The sequence below is a fragment of the Hydra vulgaris genome, chromosome 01, assembly GCF_038396675.1.
Source record: "Hydra vulgaris chromosome 01, alternate assembly HydraT2T_AEP".
In the NCBI taxonomy this organism is placed as follows: domain Eukaryota; kingdom Metazoa; phylum Cnidaria; class Hydrozoa; order Anthoathecata; family Hydridae; genus Hydra; species Hydra vulgaris.
Genome location: NC_088920.1, coordinates 17,766,459 through 17,787,931, shown reverse-complemented (window position 1 = coordinate 17,787,931; position 21,473 = coordinate 17,766,459). Strand labels below are relative to the sequence as shown.

The following is a 21,473-nucleotide window of genomic DNA, read 5'->3' as shown; positions in this document are numbered from 1 at the left end:
AGTTGACTCATCAACTTGAATGGTTGAAGAAGCTGGTGTTTCGACTAAGTGGTTTTTTAGCAGTTGGGCGTGGATCATATTGTCTGCTGAATGTATTTACTTTTCACTGGTAAATGGTTCTGATTGAGGAGGCAACAGAGGCAGTGCCGTTCATGGGTGTTTAAATCTCTAGAGCTGACTGCTTCTTGATGCTGATTAGCCTTAAATGGACCTTTGGCCAAAAAAAGTTATTTCAGCATTTAATTTCTTTTTAGATATTTGTTCACAAATATCTAAAAGGATATTGAAAGTTTGCATAAAAACTGAAATCTAATTTAGTAAGTAATTTTTTTTACAGTTATCTAAATTCATTTTAATTAAAATTTTTAAATTAAATTAGAATTTAGAAGTTAAATATATATGTCACTTATGAGACTAAGATCCAGTGATGTGTGAAAACAAACAAACTATTTATTCATTTATCTAATTCAAGTTGTAAATCTCACTAAAGTTTAACTTTGTTGCTGTTGTGATTGATGTACAGCTGAAAAGCATATTATTTGGATATTATTTATAAGTTGCTGCTAAAGAAGCTAGAAATGAGTGCAAAACACAAACAGCTTTAGACAAATTTAGAAATCAAATGGCATTTTGTTTTCATAAGCAAAGAGCATTAGTATAATTTAGCACCTTTTAAAAAAAAAAAGATTCCCACTTTATTAAAAGGCTTCTTATTACTTCAATTCTTTGGGTCTGCAACTTTTTCTTTATCTATGCAAGCTTTATAAAGTGAATCATCTTCACATGAAACTTCCTATAAAATATCTCAATGTGTTGCAGTGGCCTATTCTTCATCAATGTTTAATTATTGATTTCTTGCTTCATCGTTTTAAATGTTGTTGTTGAGAATCAATATACAGCTACCCTTTATATATATAGCCTCGCTTCTGTATATATATATATATATATATATATATATATATATATATATATATATATATATATATATATATATATATGTATATAAATATATATATATTTTTATATACATATATATATATATATATATATATATATATATATATATATATATATATATATATATATATATATATATATATATATATATATATATATATATATATATATATATATATATATATATATATATAGCCTCTTCTTCCCTCTATAGAGGTAAAATTGATCTAATAAGCTAGCTTCACCATTGCTGAAACCAACTTTTAACTTTAAATAATTTTTAATCAATTTTAAAATGGAACTTTATTGAAATAACCAACTTCATCTTTAAGTAAGAATTTTGTCAGATTTAATAACAAATTTAAAAATTTTAAACACAATAACTCTAAATAAAAATTTTATTTAAAGTAACTTTATTTTTGACTAACTACCAATAAAAGTCAAGTTCATAAAAACAAATATAATTTATATTATTCATCAGAATATTTGAGAAATTTTCTATAAATTATGCACCACCGCTACATAAATTATGATTACACAAAAGCAATAATGTTTTTTCTTTATCTTATACCTACTATAATTTTATATTTATTCCTTTTAAATACTGATATATCTATACATATGTTTTTTTTAAATATGTTAAACATTTTTATTTACTGTAGATTTATGGTTACTTATGTGTCCTGTTTTGCTTTTATTACATTTCTATTACCTACACAATGTCTAAATTATCATTTTTAGCTACACAGTTTACTATAGTGTCTTTGTTTTTGTTCTGAACATCTGTTCAATATATATTTTTAATTTTTTTATCCTTTCTCTCTTCCTAATTTTTTCCTTATTTCTCTTGGGCTTGACAGCGCGGTCCAGTCCTTTGGTGCTTTTGCATTTTTTTTTACATTTTACTTTATTAGATATTAATGTTTTTATTAGATTTTGTTTTATTAATTAGATATTGTTTTTGAAAATATTTCAAAAACAAGTAAAAAAATTTAGATAAAGTTTTTTAACTTTAGCTGCCTTAAGTAAGAAGTTTGTTTGAAATAATACCATAAAAATAAGAAGTTTGTTTAAAAAAATACCATAAATTGATCTTAAATAAAAAAGTTTTTTCTGTAGTAATAAAATTATTTAATTTTAAATCAAAAGTATTTTAAGAAATATTTTAAGAAGTATTTAAAGAGAAGTATTTGTGAATTAAGGAGTTTGTTAGAAGCAGGGCTCTGGATTCGAAAACGGAGTTGCGATAGTCTTTAGCGGAGTCGGAGTTGCTAAACAAAATCGTTACTCCGACTCCAATAATAAAACTCCTCAGTATTACATGTACAAAATACCTTCAAAGAACTTTTCATATATTTGGCATAAAAAATTTTTTTAATTTATCACGTAATATTTTTTAAAGAATTCAAAGAATTTTTTAAAAATTTTGCTTCAGAGTTTGAGTTGGAGTTATTCTTTGAAAATTTCAACAATTGGAGTCGGAGTCTGTATTTTTTTTTACGACTCCACACCCCTGTTTGGAAGTAATAACTTTAAGCTTGAGTAAAAACTTTTTCAGACTATAAAACATATAAAAATCTAACCTCGAGTAACTTCAGTTTTGAATCAATAAAAATGAAATTAAAAATGATTATTTATGTTCATTAGATTTATAAGAAATGTCAAGTGTATAATTATAACTATTTTATGTCTATATAAAATTATAGTAATAATGATCTTCATTGTCATAAACATGAACATTAGCTAATTCATGATGATGGTTTTACTAAAAATTGTTTTGTTTTATTTAGATTTGTCAAGGGTGTCTGCTGAACTAAAAAAATTTTATCTTAAATATTACGTGGAAATTGATGAACTTCAACCACTATTAAGAGCACCTGCAAATGTTGATCTAATGCATAAGTTTGTTGATCTATGTATTGTTGATGCAGCAAAAACCCAAGTGGATGCTGTTTTTAGTGTTGAACGAAAGGAATATCTTGAAAAACAAGTGCGTTATACTTCAATTCCATATAGTAAAGTATTTATGAATGAAAAATCGGTAATATTAATATCTGGAATAGCTGGTATTGGGAAAACATGGTTGCTTAGAAAATGTTTGCTTGATTGGTCAAATGATATAATTTGGAAAAATGTTAAACTTGTTTTTTATTTGGAATGCAGGAGGATTAATCAATATACAAATATTTCAAATATAAATGATTTACTAAATGTTTTCTACAAAGATATTACAAATAACTTTAATATTAATATTCACAATGCACTGTTTCTAATTGATGGATTAGATGAGTTTAAATATTTCAATGAGTTATCAAATCCCATATTAGAGTGTAACTATCCAATCCTTAGTGTTTTAACTGAAATACAAAAATATAAACATGTAGTTGCTGGTAGAGTTTATGCAATTGATCAATACCAAAGTATACATACAGATCATACTGATAAGTTAGCCATTCAAATAATGGGGTTTAACGAAAATGGAATAACGAATTATGTAGAAAATCATGTTACGGATGAAAATAAAGAAATTGTAAAAGCAACTTTAAAAGAATTTCCTATTGCAAAAGCCATGGCATCTGTTCCCTTTTATTTATCTTCCATGTGTAAAATTATGAGTTATTTAGATAAAACAAATACAAATTCTTTCTTAACAATGACAGATTTGTATGCAAATATTTTTTTATATTTTTTGCGAAAACACATCATCAAAAACAATGAAATGATTTATCAGATAATGAAAAACAATTCTAATAAAATATATATTTTAAATATTTGTAAGATTGCTTATCAATTGTTTGTTGAAAATAAAATAATTTTTTCCAAAGAAGAAATTGAAACTTTTATTGATGACTTTGATAAAAATGAAGGTAACTTTTTTGGATTTATAGAAAAGATTGAAACAGATCTTGATTGTTATTATCAATTCGCTCATTTGACAATAATGGAGTTTTGTGCATCTGTTTATGCATACAATTGTTTAAGTTGTGATGAGATTATGGCCAATAAAAAGCTAAAGAGTTGTTTATCCATGATTTGTGGATTAGCTAACAAAAGCCAAAATAGCTTATTAAAGTTTCTTGTTGAACTGAATCCTTCAAAAAAACCCAATGAAAAATCTATTCTTTTGTATTCTATTTTGGGTAAGTTTTTTGAGTCATTTTCGATAATCATATAGGTGTTCAATAAAATAGAAAAAATATATAAATTTTTACTTTCTTTTTATTTAAATAAGTAATTAAAAAAATGTTTTTAGGACAAAGAAAGTATTTTTTGTTAAACTTATATTTTTTATTGTTTTATAGTTTAATTTAAAAAAGAAACTATACTTTGTGTTTTTAAATTTGATTTGTTTAACAACGTTGGGCAAGTGTTTTAACGAAATTCAAATAAATATTCTTTATTAACTTGTATTATATTAAATTATATAAAAATACAAAAAGATAACAGTTATATATGTCAGAAGTAAATTCATTCAAGTGTGATCATTGCTCGATTTATAAATGTTGAAAGTTGTAATGTAGTTATAGTCATTTTTAGGTTTAATTTTTTTCAGGGATTTTGTCCTATATATTTTTTAGTTTACAATTTATTGGGTGATTTGTCTTTAGGAAACGAAACTTAATTTAAAAATGCATAAATTGTTTTCACAAGTCGAGATATGTAATAATCTTTAAAAGATATAATTTTCTAAGTATGGAGTATAGTAAAACACTAATAACTTTTTCTTAGACAAAGTATGTTTTGTATTATCATAAATAAAATGTTATAAAAAAGACTGAAGAGTCTTTTTTTTTATGCTTTGTTTTTGAACTTATGAATATAAATATTTTATAAAAATCTTGAGATCACTTTCGTAAGGTTTTTAATAATAAAGTTGAATTCCTTTCTTTGCTTGAAATTACTTTTTTAACGTCTTCAACAAGAAAGTGAGTTTTTTTTTCCTCATACTATGATAAAAAGTATATTACAGTTTGCCTACCCTATAAAAACTCTTAGGGAGCAAAAATTATTTTAATTTAGGAATTGGTATAATTACATTTACAAGGAATAGTTTGGAAACTTTAATTTTTTACGTGACGATGTAATTTTTTTATGAATAAAAAGTAAAATTTAATTAAATGGGGGTCTTATTGAGTATGGGTTGGGTGAGAAAATTTCCAAAAAATAATAATTGTCGCCTCCCATGTATTACAAATGCAAGTGTATAGCTTAAGATATATACATGTTATGTGTATGTCAAATGAGAAACTTTTTTACATTCTCAATTTTTGTCATGTGTGGGGAACATTGAATATGAATATTAAAATACTTTAAAAAAACGTTACTAGTAATCTGATTGAGAAAAAATATGAAATCTTTCATCACATCAAGATATCTACAGGTTATTTCGAAAAAGTACGAGGGCAATATCTTAAAAGTTTATAAATAAAGCAAGCTAAAATGACCTTTAATCTTAATTATATTTAATCTTGATGTATAATAGTTGTAATATTTTGTTGGCAAAGGATTTTATGATGATTTAGTAATAACAAATTCAAGCATTGTAAAGACCTTGTATTTATGTAGGTTTATGATTATACTAAATAGGGATATTTTACAAAAACTTAACATAATCAGTGATAGGAAACAAAAATTGCCCCAAAAAGTTTGCAGCCCCGACCCCAAATGTGAGGGCAAATAGTTTAATTTACTCTAATCTATAAATAACAAAATATTAAATTTAAATTCATTGACTAGGGATTTAAGGGTATTTAAGTAACCAACTTATACTTTGTTTATTTTAAATGGTTTGCATTTCTTAAGCTAAGAGGTGATTGACCATTTTGAAAATGGTTTCAACCACCTCTGTAGCTTATTTAGTACCAAAGATATGAATATTTTAATATTTTCGAAAGTTGGACTTTTTAAGAAATATATTCCTTAAGTATTGCGTTAAATTTTTGGCACCTCTCTCTCTTTATATATAAATATATATATATATATATATATATATATATATATATATATATACATATATATATATATATATATATACACACACACGCACACAGTAAATAAAAAACCCGTTATATTTTTAAAAAACATAACGGTTAATTGCCTTTATGTTTAATACTTAATATGTATGAAAATAACATAACGGTTTTAGCGTTATGTTTTTCCATAGCAAAATTGTTTGAACATAATGGTTACATAATGCTAATTAGCCGTTATGTGAGAGGTAAACTCCCGTTATATAACGCGTATGTTACAGTTATGTTTAAAACCTGATATAACAGGTGTTTATTTGTTATATTACCCGTTATGTCAAATTATAGTTGTTTATTTTAAAGTAGGTTTTTTGAAACGCATGATTAATAGTAGAAACTGTATGGTTCAGACTTGTATGGTTCAGACTTTGTCACCTCACCTAAAGACAAAGCCGAATTGTTTGCTAAAAACTTTTCATTAATATCTTCTCTTGATTCCACTAGTTGCGTTCTACCTGATATTGCCAACAAACAGGTTGATCCATTGCTTGACATTCATATCACTCCAGCATCTGTATCGAAAGTGATTTCCTGCCTAGACTCTTCTACAGCTTGTGGCCCAGACAACATACCTGTTATTGTCTTGCAGAAGTGTTCTCCGGAGCTGTCGTCTATACTCTCAAAACTATTCAACAAGTGCTTATCAGAGTCTTGTTTTCCAGCCTGCTGGAAAGCGGCATCTGTTATCCCTATCTTCAAAAATTCTGGAGAGCGATCTGATTTGTCTAACTACCGTCCCATAAGTCTTCTTCCTATCATAAGCAAGGTTTTTGAATCTTTAATTAACAAACACTTAATTTCTCATCTTGAATCTAATAACTTACTTTCTGACCATTAATATGGATTTCGATTTTCTTGTTCTACAGCTGATTTGCTAACAGTAATAACTGACAGGTTTTATCGTGCATTAGATGAAGGTGGAGAGGTTAAGGCCATCGCTCTTGACATTTCAAAAGCTTTTGATAAAGTTTGGCATGCTGGTCTTCTCCATAAGCTTTTATCTTATGGTGTATCTGGCAACATCTTTAAGATCATTGAATCCTTCCTTTCCAACCGTAGCATAAAAGTTGTCCTCGATGGACTACCCTCTTCTTCTTATTCTGTAACTTCAGGGGCTCCTCAAGGTTTTATCCTTGGCCCTATGCTCTTTTTAATTTACATTAACGATCTTCCAGATATTCTCACATCTAAGGTGGCAATGTTTGCTGATGATACTACCATTTATTCTTGTCGTGATAAGAAACCAACACCCTCTGATTGCTTGGAGGGGGCATTTGAGCTTGAAAAGGATCTCACTTCTGCTACAGCATGGAGCTCACAGTGGCTGGTGAACTTTAATTCAGATAAAATTCAATTTTTTTCAGCCAATTGTTATCGCAATAATTTAGATCTTCCTATATTTATGAAGGGTCATGTACTCGATGAGTCACCTACTCTTCATCTTTTAGGATTAACTCTTCCAATCTTTCTTCGAAACCATATATCAATTCAGTTGCAAAATTAGCATCTGCTAAGGTTGCATCTCTTTATTGAGCTCGTCACTTTCTTACTTCGGATTCCATTCTCTATCTCTATAAATCTCAAATCCGGCCTTGTATGGAATACTGTTGCCATATCTGGGGCGGATCTTCTAATGATGCCCTTTCTCTTTTAGACAAGGTGCAAAAACGCATTGTAAACATAGTTAGACCTGCTCTTGCAGCCAACCTCCAACCATTATCACATCGTCGTAATGTTGCTTCTCTTTCTCTTTTCTACAAATACTATAATGGGCACTACTTTAAAGAGCTAGCGTCTCTTGTGCCATCTACTAAAATTCATTTTTTTGTTACTCGTCATTCAATTAAGTGTCATTCTTTTTCTGTGACTGTTCCTAAGTGCTCCAAAAACGCTTATTCATCTAGTGTTTTTCTCCAACATCAGTTCTTTGGAATTCACTTCCTTCATCTTGCTTTTCTGATTCATATAATTTGCAATCTTTTAAGTCGTCCGTCAATCGTTATCTTGCTCTACAATCTTCATCTTTTCTCTTTCAGTAATTTCCAACTTTAATTAGTGGCTGCTTGCAGCCTTGTTGGAAGCGAAGATGTTTAAAAAAAAACAAAAACAAAAAACTGCTAAATATACAAACTAACTAACATTGAACATTTTTTATGTTTACAAAAGGTAAATTAAAAGATAAAACAAATTTATGCAGTTTAATTTTCTAATATATTTATTTTAAATTATTTTTTATAATCGTGAAAATTATTTACAAAATAATTAAAGAAATTAACTTATTAACATTTATCAATTCAAAAGTACTTCACATTGCTGTAAAAAGATTGCAAAAGAATATTGCATTTTTTAAACAGTAAAGCCGACTGTCCAAAGCCGCAAACATCTTGCAAACAACCCAGACCCTGCCCGAAACAAGAAGGATATGTCAAATCTAGCAAATAGTAAAAGGCCATCAAAACAACCATCATTTCACATGTACTGATCAAGGGTTTGAACATCCATATCGACACCTCTACGACTCCTTATTCCATATTCCGTTTTATTATAGATAACTTGTGGACCATACAAGATTGGCACTCTTAAGTATTAATTGTATTGAATCACACTAAAATATTATAAATACAAAATAAGTGTTGCAACCATAAAAAAAAAACTATTATTAATACATTAAATGGATTTGAATCAAAGTTAAGTTTATATTTTATAGAACTGGCTTAATACCAAATTAAAAAAAACATATAAAATTTACATCAATTTTCATAAACAACTTGTCAGTTGTCTTCTTAGAAATAAGTGATTTCTGGAGTAGCATTAAACTTTCAGTTTGGGTTTGCGAATCAGGAGAAATCCAAACTAACATCTTTTGAATTGTAAGAGACAAGTCTTTAAAAATAGGGTACAAACAAATTGCTTCTTCCAGCATCAATCCAGGAGCATATGTAACTCTTTTTGAAAATATACTATAAGTCTCGTTATTAAAAAGATGTCTGTTTAGAATAGACAGTGTTGAAAAGCTAAGGCTTTTTCTTATTAAATTCATTCTAGGTGAAAGGAAGAGTTATATACATTCTTTATTTTATAGCTACTTAATAAAATAAAGTAACGAGGTAACACTTAATATTAGTTATAATATTTCTAAATTTGTTGCATCTAAATTTACTTAATTAGACCATAAATTCTGATTAGAATTAGAAATCATTTTTATCCAAAAATTAATAAACACAGAAAAAATCTTACTACAACATCTTGTAATAGCTGTTCTTTACCTACAACTGATTCAGACAAAATTGGATTTACTGCTCGGCTGCTATTATTAATGGAACTGTTTACAACAGAAAAATGAGGAAATCGCTTTACCTTTAAACTATGACATTTACTAAATTGTCTTTGTCGATAATTATTAGGCAACTTTTTGAACAATAAATCCTAATAGAAAATTAGAAAATTAAATAAATTGAGTCAAACAATTTATGTATGCAGCAGCAAATTTGAAAATCTGAAGTAAAATATAAAAACGATGGAAAAGGAAGGAGATCAAAAAAGTATATTAAAATAATAAATATTACAAATTTTAATAAAAAAAAGTATTATAGTATCAAAGGCGTAATTCTTACCCATTTATGGCTGTAAGAAGTATATAAAGAAATGCAAGTAGACTTAAACTTTGCAAAAAATATTTTTCGTAACAATATTCTATTTTTGATACTACTATGATTAGGCACATGCGAACAACAAAAAGCTAATAAACAAGACATTAGTTCTCTAGATATCACCTTATCTTCAATAGAAAACTTGCTGCTCAGAAATAGTTTTATGTGAGGTGGAAAAAAAATCAATGAGAGTTTGTTTAATTTCACCATCAAAAGGGATTCTGCTAATTTAAAAATTTATTATTAATGTCAATATTAAAAACTTAAAAGGAATAATAAAAAACAATCTTGTGAAAATTGACAAAATAAAACATTTACAACTACTTAAGTTAGTGGTATACACTGGATTTTTAGATGTTTGAGTTTTGACACTTACAGGCATTGTGCAAACTCCAAACTTTTGTATGTTTATGCTTATATCAAAAAAGAATGTTTTACAAAGAATTGGGGTGATTAGAGTTTGGGAACAAAAAAATGTCTTATTTTTCAAAAAACATGACCATATAAAGTTTTAACCCCCCTCAATTTGAGGGGGCTGTAAACATTGCAGGGTCATAAAAACTGAAAGTAGTAAAAAAAGTAAAGAAAATATTTTATAAACTCGTTGCTCCCACATTAAGGGCTGGGTGGGCTCAAAAATTAGGGTTTTTTTGTTCCTAAGCTCCTATCACCCTAATTCTTTGCAAAACATTCTTATTTGATATAAGTATAAACATACAAAAGTTTAGAGTTAGCATAATGCCTGTAAGTGTCAAAACTTAAACATCTAAAAATCCAGTGTACACCACTGAAAGTTGACAAAATAAATAATACAAATTAGACTAAATCAATTATATTTATTGCAAATAATATAAAATTTTTATAATAGTACTTTTCTTTCGATGCAATGAAAGAAAAGTAGGACTGGCAATGCTGGGGGTTCAACATAGAAAATATCCCTTTCTTTAAAATAAAATGCTGGCCAAGGAAATGCTAAGCCTTCGGCCGTAATAGTTTTAAAATGAACTGTGTTGTCCTCAACAGCAGTAAAAAATTGTAAGTAATGCACTGAAGCTGTGAGGTAATAAATACTTTTTTTTCTCCTTTTACTTGCATTTCTTTATTAATATAAGCAGAAGATTGAAAACCATCATGAAACCATAAAGATGATTCAGGACAATATTTAATACCATTAATCCGGATGCGGTTAACAATATTTTTTTAAAAGTAACTTTAAATTTAATTCACAAAGAACTCCATTACTAATTTCTCCAAAAGAATTATAAAAAGATGCAACAGTGTTTAAAACCATACTCTTCATACCACTATAAGGCATATTTTTGAAGTTAAAATGCCTAATATTTTTTATTACTTGGTGTTTCCTTTAAAAGCCATACACATGTGGTATTGTAGTGGACCAAATTGTCTGGATTGCTGAGGATAATGAATAAGAAAATGAAGCTTTGGTATAAACTTATCTGGATATAAATTCATAAAAAGAGTATGATGGGCTGCAATTGCTTCTTCTAAAGAGATGAAGTAAGCCTAGTGGTAACTGGAGAGAGACACATTTGAAGAATACACAGCAGCTTAATAAGACACGAGAAATGACAATTAATAGTAATACTTCTTTAAAAAATTGGTAAAATACAACAAAGAGAAAGAACTTGAGCACTGCCAAATTTCCCCTTAATAACCTACTATTACAGGTGGTTTTTCACTGTCTTTTAAGTATTGAAACAATTTTACAAAATCGTTCAAGCTATCTATTGTAAAAAAACCTTTCAAAACCCCATGGTTCATGTAAAGTTCTATCTGCCAAAGTATTACACCTTCTAACAAATCTTGCATTGGATCAAAAAGAGCTTGCTTTGTCACATCAAATTCCTTAATTTCAGATAAAATACTGTTAGATTGAACGCCATATAGTTTTGACCAGTTTAAACGTTCAACTCTGGGAAGATTAGAATTATCTAGTTCTTTGACTCTCATCTTGTATTCCTCTAAACTCCTTAAATTACACTGAGAATCTTTATTATAAACTAACATTTCTGACCAGGCCGAATTATACGCTCTACAGCACCTCACAACTTTCTTGCTAAAACCCTCTTTAAAACCAGCGTTTGCACTGCAAGTTAATGAATTGCCAATAAAGTGTTTTAACTTTACAATAAATTTTTTACCGTTAGCATTAGTTAAAATTGAGCAATCAATCAATGACAGTTCATTTAGAGATTGTACCAGCTCAAGAAGAAGAGATTTCATAAAGCTTTTTACCTAAACAGATTTAGAACCAGTTATTGCTAAAGGGAATATTAAAAAAGATTTACTGAAACAGCATTGTGGAATGTTTAACAAATGAAAATATAAAACCCACAACTTGTGTTTTCCTCTTGATTTGCCTATTGGATTAGTAACCTAAATCATCTGAATACAATGAGATAGATAATTTTAAAGAATACTCTAGAAATTTATCATTTTCATTTGATGTAATAATAAACTGAAGCATTTCTTTAAATGGAATAAAACATCCACCTAAACTATTTTTGGATACTAACCAAATTTGTGGCATTTTAAAAGCAGTTTGAAAATATCTTGTTCTAAGATATTTCGTTGATAGTTGTTTACAAAATTTAGAAAACTAATCGTTTTGTGATTTATTATTAAAAATATTTTCAAGTTTGAAAAAAATAATGTTGACCACATTTTCAGAGCATCGATATTTTCCTCGCAAATGAAGAGCCAATGCAGCAAGTTGATCTTTTCTATTCTCATTCAAAAATTGAAAATCGCCCGGTTTTTCAATATTAAAATCAATATTATTATTAATTACTTCAGTTTCAGTATCAAAAAGAGCAAAACAGTTTTTATTGTGAAGTTTAAAACCTTTAACACTTTTAAATTTTGAAAAACAGTTTTCACATGCAACTGAACCTTCCTGACCATGTAATTTAAGATGTGATATCATTACATATTGTTTACTTGTTTGAAAACTACAATTAGAACAAGATAAAATTACTTTTTGAGATGCAGGTGTTTCAGCACTAGATTTTGGTGGTTCAGTAACTTGTACAACAATTGATAATAAACTTGAATTTTGCAATTTTGAAGACACAAGCACATCTTCTTCATAATTGGAGTCTTGGTATTATGTAGATTCAGTTGGAAGTTGGTGAATAATGGATTGTTGGTTGTGAAAATCGAATGAAACTTTAAAGTTTTTGTTCAAAGTTTAAAGGGAGAAAATCCCTTTAAACTTTGAACAAAAGTGCTGAGCACATTTTTTTTTTGCTAAGGATACAACTTCCACTTCCAGATTTTGTTCACTTAAAATGGCAACAAATGTTTCAAAATCAACTTCACATCCATTCCATATGATGCCACTTTTATCACTGTCACCAAACTTCTTTGATGCTAAAAAAGTATAATTTCAAATTAAATAGCTCAACCATTGTTTTTGGAATATATAATATCTTGAATATTATGAAGACAAAAATGAACTGTGAAGAACTTGAAGATTGATTAAACAAAGAATGTGCATTAAAAAATAAGCTTACCATTAGTTAAAAAGTCTGCAATATTGCTATTACAAGCAAGAACAATTTTTCTATCACCAAGATACTTGACAACAATAGCCTTTATCATTTCGAACTATTAATTATTGTTGAAATCAGTACTAATTATTGTAGAAATCAGTATTAATTATTGTAGAAATCAGTAATGCAGTTATTATTACTCAGAAAACTTAAACTATACAAATAGTATATTTAACATTATTTAACACTTGCAATATAAAATAAAATTAATTTTAAGAATAGTAATAAGTAATAAATAGTAAGTATTAAATAATAGTAAATAAATAATAGTAAATAGTAAGTATTAAATAAATAATAGTAAAGAACATACAGTGAACTCCCAATATCTTGAAACCTCCAAGAGACCAAGAAAATAGTTGAATTAGCAATATTACTATACATATTTAATAATTGAAATATAATATCTAAGTTATATAATATATGTTTATAATATAATAATATTATATAATTTAATATAATATAATATAATTTGAAATATAATAAATAAGTTATATAATATACAGTGGGTGCTCATATTATTAGAAACACGACCAAATTTTAAAAACTTTGTAAATAAAGTTCAAAATTAACAAAACATTTTAACAAAATAATTTTTTTTATTTTACAAATAGTATGTACGTACCTTTTACTTTAATCTGGGAGTTTGGCAACATAGCATTTCATCTCATTATGTAGTTATAGGGTTTTTCCCGAACTTTGACAATTTTGGCAGTTATACCTGTGTTGTTGTCGCGTGAAGTGCTGTTTGTGTATTGCTCTCTTTTTAAAGTTTTCAAAGATTTTTTTATTGTTTTGTTATTGAGTTCTATTTATGTGTCTATTTTTTACAGTTAAACATGATTAAATCAATATTTTTACATATAATTTGACTTCTATAACGGTTTACTAGAATCACGTGTTTTGTTCAATATGGGAAAGGCAAAATATGTTTCACCCTCAAAAAAAAGAGAAGTTGGAGCATTATTGATGAATACTTCTTATTCTCAAAGGTGTATAGCATCAATGACAAAGGTTTCAGTGGCAACAGTCAACCGAATAAAAAAAAATCTGGACAAAAATGCTGATTATACTCCTCAACGAACAGGACATTGTGGTAGAAAACGGCTAACAACGCCAAGAGACGATAGAAAAATACAAAATATTTGCCTAGAAAATAGGAATAAGCCTAGACGAATACTAACCACTTTAATACAAGATGCTGGAATACCAGTATCTCCAATGACAGTTCGTCGCTGACTCAAAGAACAAGGATTTAAATGCTGTCGACCTGCTAAAAAGCCTAAGCTCACTCTAGCAATGCAACAAAAACGCCTTGCTTGGGCTAAAAGTTATCGGCATTTGACCGTCGATGACTGGAAAAATGTAAGAACTTCATTTATAATTGTACACATTCCATTTAGAGATTTGCCTACATTAAAACTTTGACTTATAAGTTTTTTTGATGTTGTTTAGGTATGTTTCTCGGATGAATCGACAATCCAGATATTGATGAACAAATCACAGTTTGTGCGTAGACGAGCTGGAGAAAAATTCCACAAAGACTGCATCTTAGAACGTGTAAAGCAACCTCTAAGTATAATGGCATGGTCTGTCATTAGTGGACATGGAACAGGGCGCTTATATATCGTTGAGGGAACTATGCGCCAGGACCAATACATAAAAGTTCTTGACACAAGATTGGTACCACAGTTGAAGGAATGGTTCCCAAAGAACCAAAAATTTACATTTATGCATGATTCTGCCCCATGCCATAAAGCAAAGAAAGTTACAGAGTACCTAAAAGCAAAGAAAATTCCAGTGCTACCATGGCCTGGAAACTCACCAGATTTAAACCCTATTGAAAATCTGTGGGAGATCATGAAAAGGGAAATTGCTTCTGAAATGATCACCAACAAAATACAATTAATTGAAAAGATGATCAAAGTCTATCACAATAACATTCAAAATAATGCAATAAAATACATATGAAAGTATGCCAAGACGTGTAGAAGCGGTAATAAGTGCCAAGGGAGGGATAACAAAATACTAAAATAAATCACCAATATGTAATCTTTTGCTTGTACAATAGTGGAATTATTTAAAAAAAAATATAAATAAGTATGTTTTTTGTAATAAATATAGACCGCAACACTCAAAAGTTACGAAAAAATAGTCTGCAACCTTTTTATTTCTATAATAAATAACCTTTAACACATAATTTTCAAAAAAAAGACAGTGTTTCTAATAATATGAGCACCCACTGTATGTTCAAAAAAGTCGTAATAGCATAAAATAAGTAATTATTTTTAAAAATAACGCAATGTTTTTTATTCTTGACATGTTTCGTAAAATTTATTTACATTTTCAAAAGATTATTTTACAATAATAAAAAACTCTGAAATAAATATCAAAAAATAGACGTCTAATTTAATTAGATTTCACTATTAATAAAATACAAGGTTGTTTTTGCTTATAAGAGTCACTTTCTAAACTGCTTAAAGCTCATGTTGCCTATAAATTTTTTCGCGGTTTGTGGTTCGCATTTTACCGACTTCCGTTTCCGCGACATTTCTCGTCGCACGTTAATACATAGATGGTGTAAAATATAAGACAGCAGCGCGCTAACTAATTTTGGTGTGGCGGAATAGTGTCACTAAATTTTCATTGTCGCAAATTTGATTGTTGAAAATGTGAAAAAGGAATAGTGTCGCAATTTGTCGCATGATTGATTGTCGAATAAGGAATAATGTTGCAAATGAATTTAATGAATAGTAACGAAAACAAAAAAAAGAAATAGTGTCGCAAAAAGTAAAATCGGAATAGTGTCGAAAACATAAAATCGGAATTTTATCGCAAATAGTGAAAAAGGAATAGTGTCGTAAATAGAGAAAAAGGGATAGTGTCGCAAATAGTAAAAACGGAATTTTATCGAAATTTTTTTTTCTGTTAAAGTGAATATGATTATAGGACACTATTCCGTTTTTTTGTTTTCGACACTATTAAATTCATTTGCGACACTATTCCTTTTACTATTTTCGACACGATTCATTAAATTTATTTGCGACATTATTCCTTATTCTGTTATTCGACAATCAATCATGCGACAACTTGTGACACTATTCCTTTTTCACATTTTCGACAATCAAATTTGTGACAGTAAAAATTTTGCGACACTATTCCGCCACACCGTTTTTTCATTTACAATATTTGTAAGTTTTTTCATCAAAAAGTATGACGTATTTGGTTTGTATGGAAATATTACTTTAACCACTATTATAATCTGGTAAAAGTAATGCAACTATAACAAATTGTCAAGCGTAGTTTTATTTAAAAAATATATAATTTTCAACATTAAGTACCTTGGGGCTTGGTTATAGATAAGTCTATGGATTTGATTTTTTTAATGAATGTAACTTTAATTATGTAATATATATTTGTTAGCACAGCGCAAAATTATATCTATATTACATAATTTATTCCAACTGCTTTTTAAATTAGCATATTTTTTTAAAGTATACCAACACAAATGTATTAAATTGTAATTAGGTTCATAAATTATGTCAAACAAACGCTTCCAGATATCTTTATAAATATATTGATATATCTCCTGCATTTTGAAATTTTTATCGATTTTAATTAAAGTCAAAATATTGATTTTCAAAGAGAAAAAATTTACATAGGGAAAAGGCGCCTATGACGGCATACTTAACTTTGAAGCTTCATTATTCAGTATCCTGAAGACCAATGATAAAAGTTTTGATATGGATACATTCCTTGTTACATCTAGAACAATAATTACCCTGGGAGTTTTCATCAGTTTTATTTTTTTTATAAGTTATTCTTATTGTTAAAAAAAAGCACAAGTATGCCATCATAGGCAACCACTGCTCCTATGATGGCATAGGGGAGGATGGGGCTAGTTAGGATCGAGGGTAACTTAATGATTTCATTTAACCTTAGAGTCTTCCCTCGGAAAAGACAGAAATTACTCGAAACCATCCTAATTTACTATTTCATGCTACACACCAGCATTGTAAAATTTTGCGCATGCGCATAGGATATGTTGCGTTTTACGTATTTTTTGGACCAAAAAAAAATTTTGGAGTATCGCTTTCTTTTAACTTTACTTAAAAATAAGTTTTTCTTATAAAAAAAAAAAGTTTTCCCAACTTGTCAATATTTCAACACCCCCAACTCGCCAGTATGCCATCATGGGTAAAATTCATCATTTTCATTAAAACAAGCTGTGTCTGCTTTGTTCAAAAGATAAAATTAAAGAAACTATTCCACTAAATGCACAAAACTTGAATATAAAATGCATGAAAATTTCATTTCTGCACAGTTAATAGTAAAATCACAATCTTAAATATATGAAGGAAATAAAACTACAACAGCACATCCCCAAATCGATTTTTGTTGATTATAAAAACAATACTTGTGCACAAGGGACGTTTTTTCACTAAAACTAATGTAAAGTCAGTATAGTCATGTAGGTCTAATCATTTTTTTACCAAAACCAATTTTAATGGAAATATGACCGGTATGCCATCATAGGCGCTTTGCCATCATAGGCGCCTTTCCCCTACATCGATATATTTTTTAAAAGGCAATTTAAGGTGTTTTGAAAAACGGCTGTAGAATTGTTGATAAAAAAATAAATGTTGAAATATTTTTGTATTTTTTATCACATTTGCGTCTTCTTTAAAAAAATCGGTCCTCCATTGAAGACACATGTCTTTAAAGACATGTCTTCAAAGGATCCGTGGCATAGGATCCCGACTTTAAAGACATGTTTTTAAGGAATTTCAACTTTTAAGACGTATGTCTTAAGGGAGGGAGTAGTGATCTGCAAAAGGCATTCAATAAAGTAATGGATGAGGGAAGGGGTATAATGAACTTGAAAAGACGCACCCTCTAATTTAAAAAATATTCATTTATAAAATATTTTCTAAATTAAAACTCTTTGAATTATTAGAAGAAAAAAAGGCAAAAGCGTACGTACTTTTGTGGGAGGGGGTGAAGGACTTATAATGTACGCATTGCAACAGGGGGAGAGGGAAGTCAAATTTCTAAATTTTTGGCGTACGTACTTTACAGACGAACCGTAAGAGCGACAAAGTTACTGGAGTCTACTACCATTCAATAACGGAGATTTTTTTAAACAAATATAAATTTAACATCTTTGAATATATTGGGAGTAGTACAATTAATATAATAAATTTATAAATCAAGTATTAATTTAAATAATTAATAAAAAGTTGAAACTAATAAAACTAATGCAACATTTTATTAACAAAGATGAAAACCAACATGATAGAGAACAAAAAAAATTCACTTCGCTTTTAAACTTTTCTCATTAACGACCCGCTACCATTATCAAATGGTTGCGATAGTTACGATATCATTACGTAAGCTATCCGTTTGTTTTTAACTGCTATTACTGCTTTCGAATTTATAAAAAGATCTTTTGAAGTTCGATGATTGAGTCATATATTAAAACTAACTTTTTGATTTTTTTCTTAAAATGCTTTACAAAGTCATTTTGTTACCATTGTTTATAAAAATTCTCACTGGTAACACAACTTGTAAATTTTCGTAAGTAAACTTCAGTTTTTATATTTAATTATTGTTTTTTTTTAAAAAAAATCCTATTTTGAAACTTAAATTGAATTGTTGCAAATAATAACTTACGACGACGATCTCTTGAATATAATTGATGATAACAACTTTATTTTTTATTTTTTTTTTATTTTGATTTATTATGTAAATTATTTTATATGAATACAAGGAAAAGTGTTGAAAACAATTAAATTTAATTTAAAATTTTTTAATATTAATTTGATTTCAAGATATAAGTTCATACTATCATAAGAGTGTAATTTCAACCGACTTTTTTTTTCATTCGATTTAATAAATATATAAAACATTTCTATTATAGAGTACTATTTTTTTGCATTTCATCAGATCTTTTGAGTTTTAATACTTACTGTGACAATAAAGTTAATAGTAGATTTTTTTCGTTTTCAGTGGAAGTTAAATTTCCTGCTACAAATTGTGTTTATTTGGCCAAAATATGGGAAACTATATTCTTTGATATGTTAAAAAGACTGTTACATGAATATAATTTTTCTCTTTAAAACAAAATTTTATTAAATTTTTTTAACAAACGCGCATTCAATATAATTTATAAAAAAAGTTCAAATTTGATAAATTAGATTACCGGTTGCTCTTAGCGACGTTAGTTACTTTTTTTATATTTAAACATTTATACATTTCGTACCTAAGCTTTTACGGTAACATTATTTTTGACTATGGCCTGGGAATATGTCTCCATGATATGAATATTTTTATGAATAGTTTTATCTAAACAACTGTTCTTTCTTTTTTTTTTTTTTTTTGTATTAATTATTCTCCATTGCAGAATTTTTTCATAAGTATTTCGTATTTCTCTGAAATACCTATGAAAAAAAAACACTTTTATTTCTCAATCTAGTTCAAAATAACGCAAAATGCATCACAGACTTTTTTTTTTATAAATTTTTTATGAATGTATAAATCGTGTTTTTTCATTGAATTTCTTCAAAGTTTCCGATCGAAGTCGAAATCGAATCATCAATTAATTGAACCCTCACTCTTTGACGTTTTTTTTTTTTTTTTAATGATTTATTTACAGAATATATTTGTAAAAGATTGTCGAAGGAGATTTTCGATTGTGAATTCTAAATTTAACCAAGTTCTTCAGATATTCGGTTTATAAAAAACACTGAGACTTCAAATCTGTGTATGAACAAAACACGCTTTCTTTTTATCTTTTTACATCAAAAAAATAATGATATTTATTTTGAACATTAATAAAATATAATAATAATAATATGAATTAATTAAAATATTTTTTCTAACTTAAATAAATTATCAATTTTTTCTTTTTGTTATATCAAGTAAAATGTATATTATATTATGTATGTATATTATATGTTATTATAAATTATAAATATAACAACATTGATAATTTATAATTAAATTTGATAACATAAAAATTATATTCAAATTAACAAAATTAGTAAATTTTTTATAATTTACTTTAAGGAATTATTTTGGTTCAAAGTTTTATGTAGTTTTTTATATAATTTTATGACTTTAATATAAATGTTTGTTAATATTAATTTTTATGTTTATAATATTATAATATAAATAAAATGTATTTATTAATAATAAAAAACTGTTTTCAATTTTTTATTTAATTAGAGTTAAATATTATTATAAGTATATATAAAAAGAATAATATAATATATATAATATCACAAATTTGATTATTATTTTAATTATTGTTAGTTTTTTTTGTTTATAGTTTTATTTAACATTTAATTTTCCTTTAGATCGTCTATCTAAAAAAATTGACATTTTTTCTTCTGATGATTTCAATTTTATTTACGAATGTTTTTATGAAAGTCAATCGTCATTTACTGATGAAATAAAATCAATCGTTGATGAACGACCATTTGGAATATTAAGAAAAACTTGGCAGATTTCGATTGACGATGGAAAAACTTCTTACGCAACTTCTTGCGATAATTATTTCGTAAAATATTACATAAAATCTGGAAGAGAGTTAAGGTGGTTACGTGTTGATAAAAATATTTTAAGTGATGAAGAAAAAAAACTTTTAATTCGATGTTCAACTAATGTTCGCGATGTCCGCTTTTGTCGTCCAATTAATTTCGAAGGGTGGAAACCGAAAGATAAGATTAAAATGTTGGCTATAAACATCTTATTTTATTTAATAACAAAAAAAGATTTTGAAGAAAACTTTCTTCCTTGGATTAATCTTTGTGAAGAATTAAAACTTGATTTTCACGACGACATTGATTTCTTTAAAGACATTTGTGAATGGATTCGTTGTTCGAACATCAAGAAGTTTGAGATCTGGCACCGTGGAAAATATTTTCATAAACTCGATGAATTAACTTTTTAACGCGAAAAGATGTTTAATATTTTAAATATATAAAATAAAAACAATAATTATAAAATATTAAATGAAATATTTAATGTATTTAATTTATTTTTTTATAACTAAATTTGCTTTAAAATATACGAATTAAATTAAATATATTAGAATTAAAACCTAAACCTAAAAGTTTAATGAATCTTACATTAAAATATAATTTATTTCTTTTAAAATATATTAATAAAAGTAATTACAATATAAACTATTAAATATATAATTATAATTGTTACATAACTTTTTATAAATATTATGTTTTTAAACATAATTGATAATAATAATA

General features: G+C 27.3%; 1 protein-coding gene across 3 annotated transcripts in view; it reads left to right on the top strand.

Moving 5' to 3' along the window:
* The window catches only part of LOC136075154 (NACHT, LRR and PYD domains-containing protein 6-like), a 67,567-nt gene extending 46,326 nt beyond the window's left edge, over positions 1-21,241 (top strand). For all 3 annotated transcript variants that reach the window (XM_065787505.1, XM_065787506.1, XM_065787504.1), the window contains 2 exons: positions 2,748-4,097; positions 20,565-21,241. In XM_065787505.1, the coding sequence (XP_065643577.1) occupies positions 2,748-4,097; positions 20,565-21,160 (1,946 nt within the window). In that variant the 3' untranslated portion in view covers positions 21,161-21,241. The remainder of the gene's footprint in view (positions 1-2,747; positions 4,098-20,564) is intronic.
* Positions 21,242-21,473: the final 232 nt, after the last annotated feature.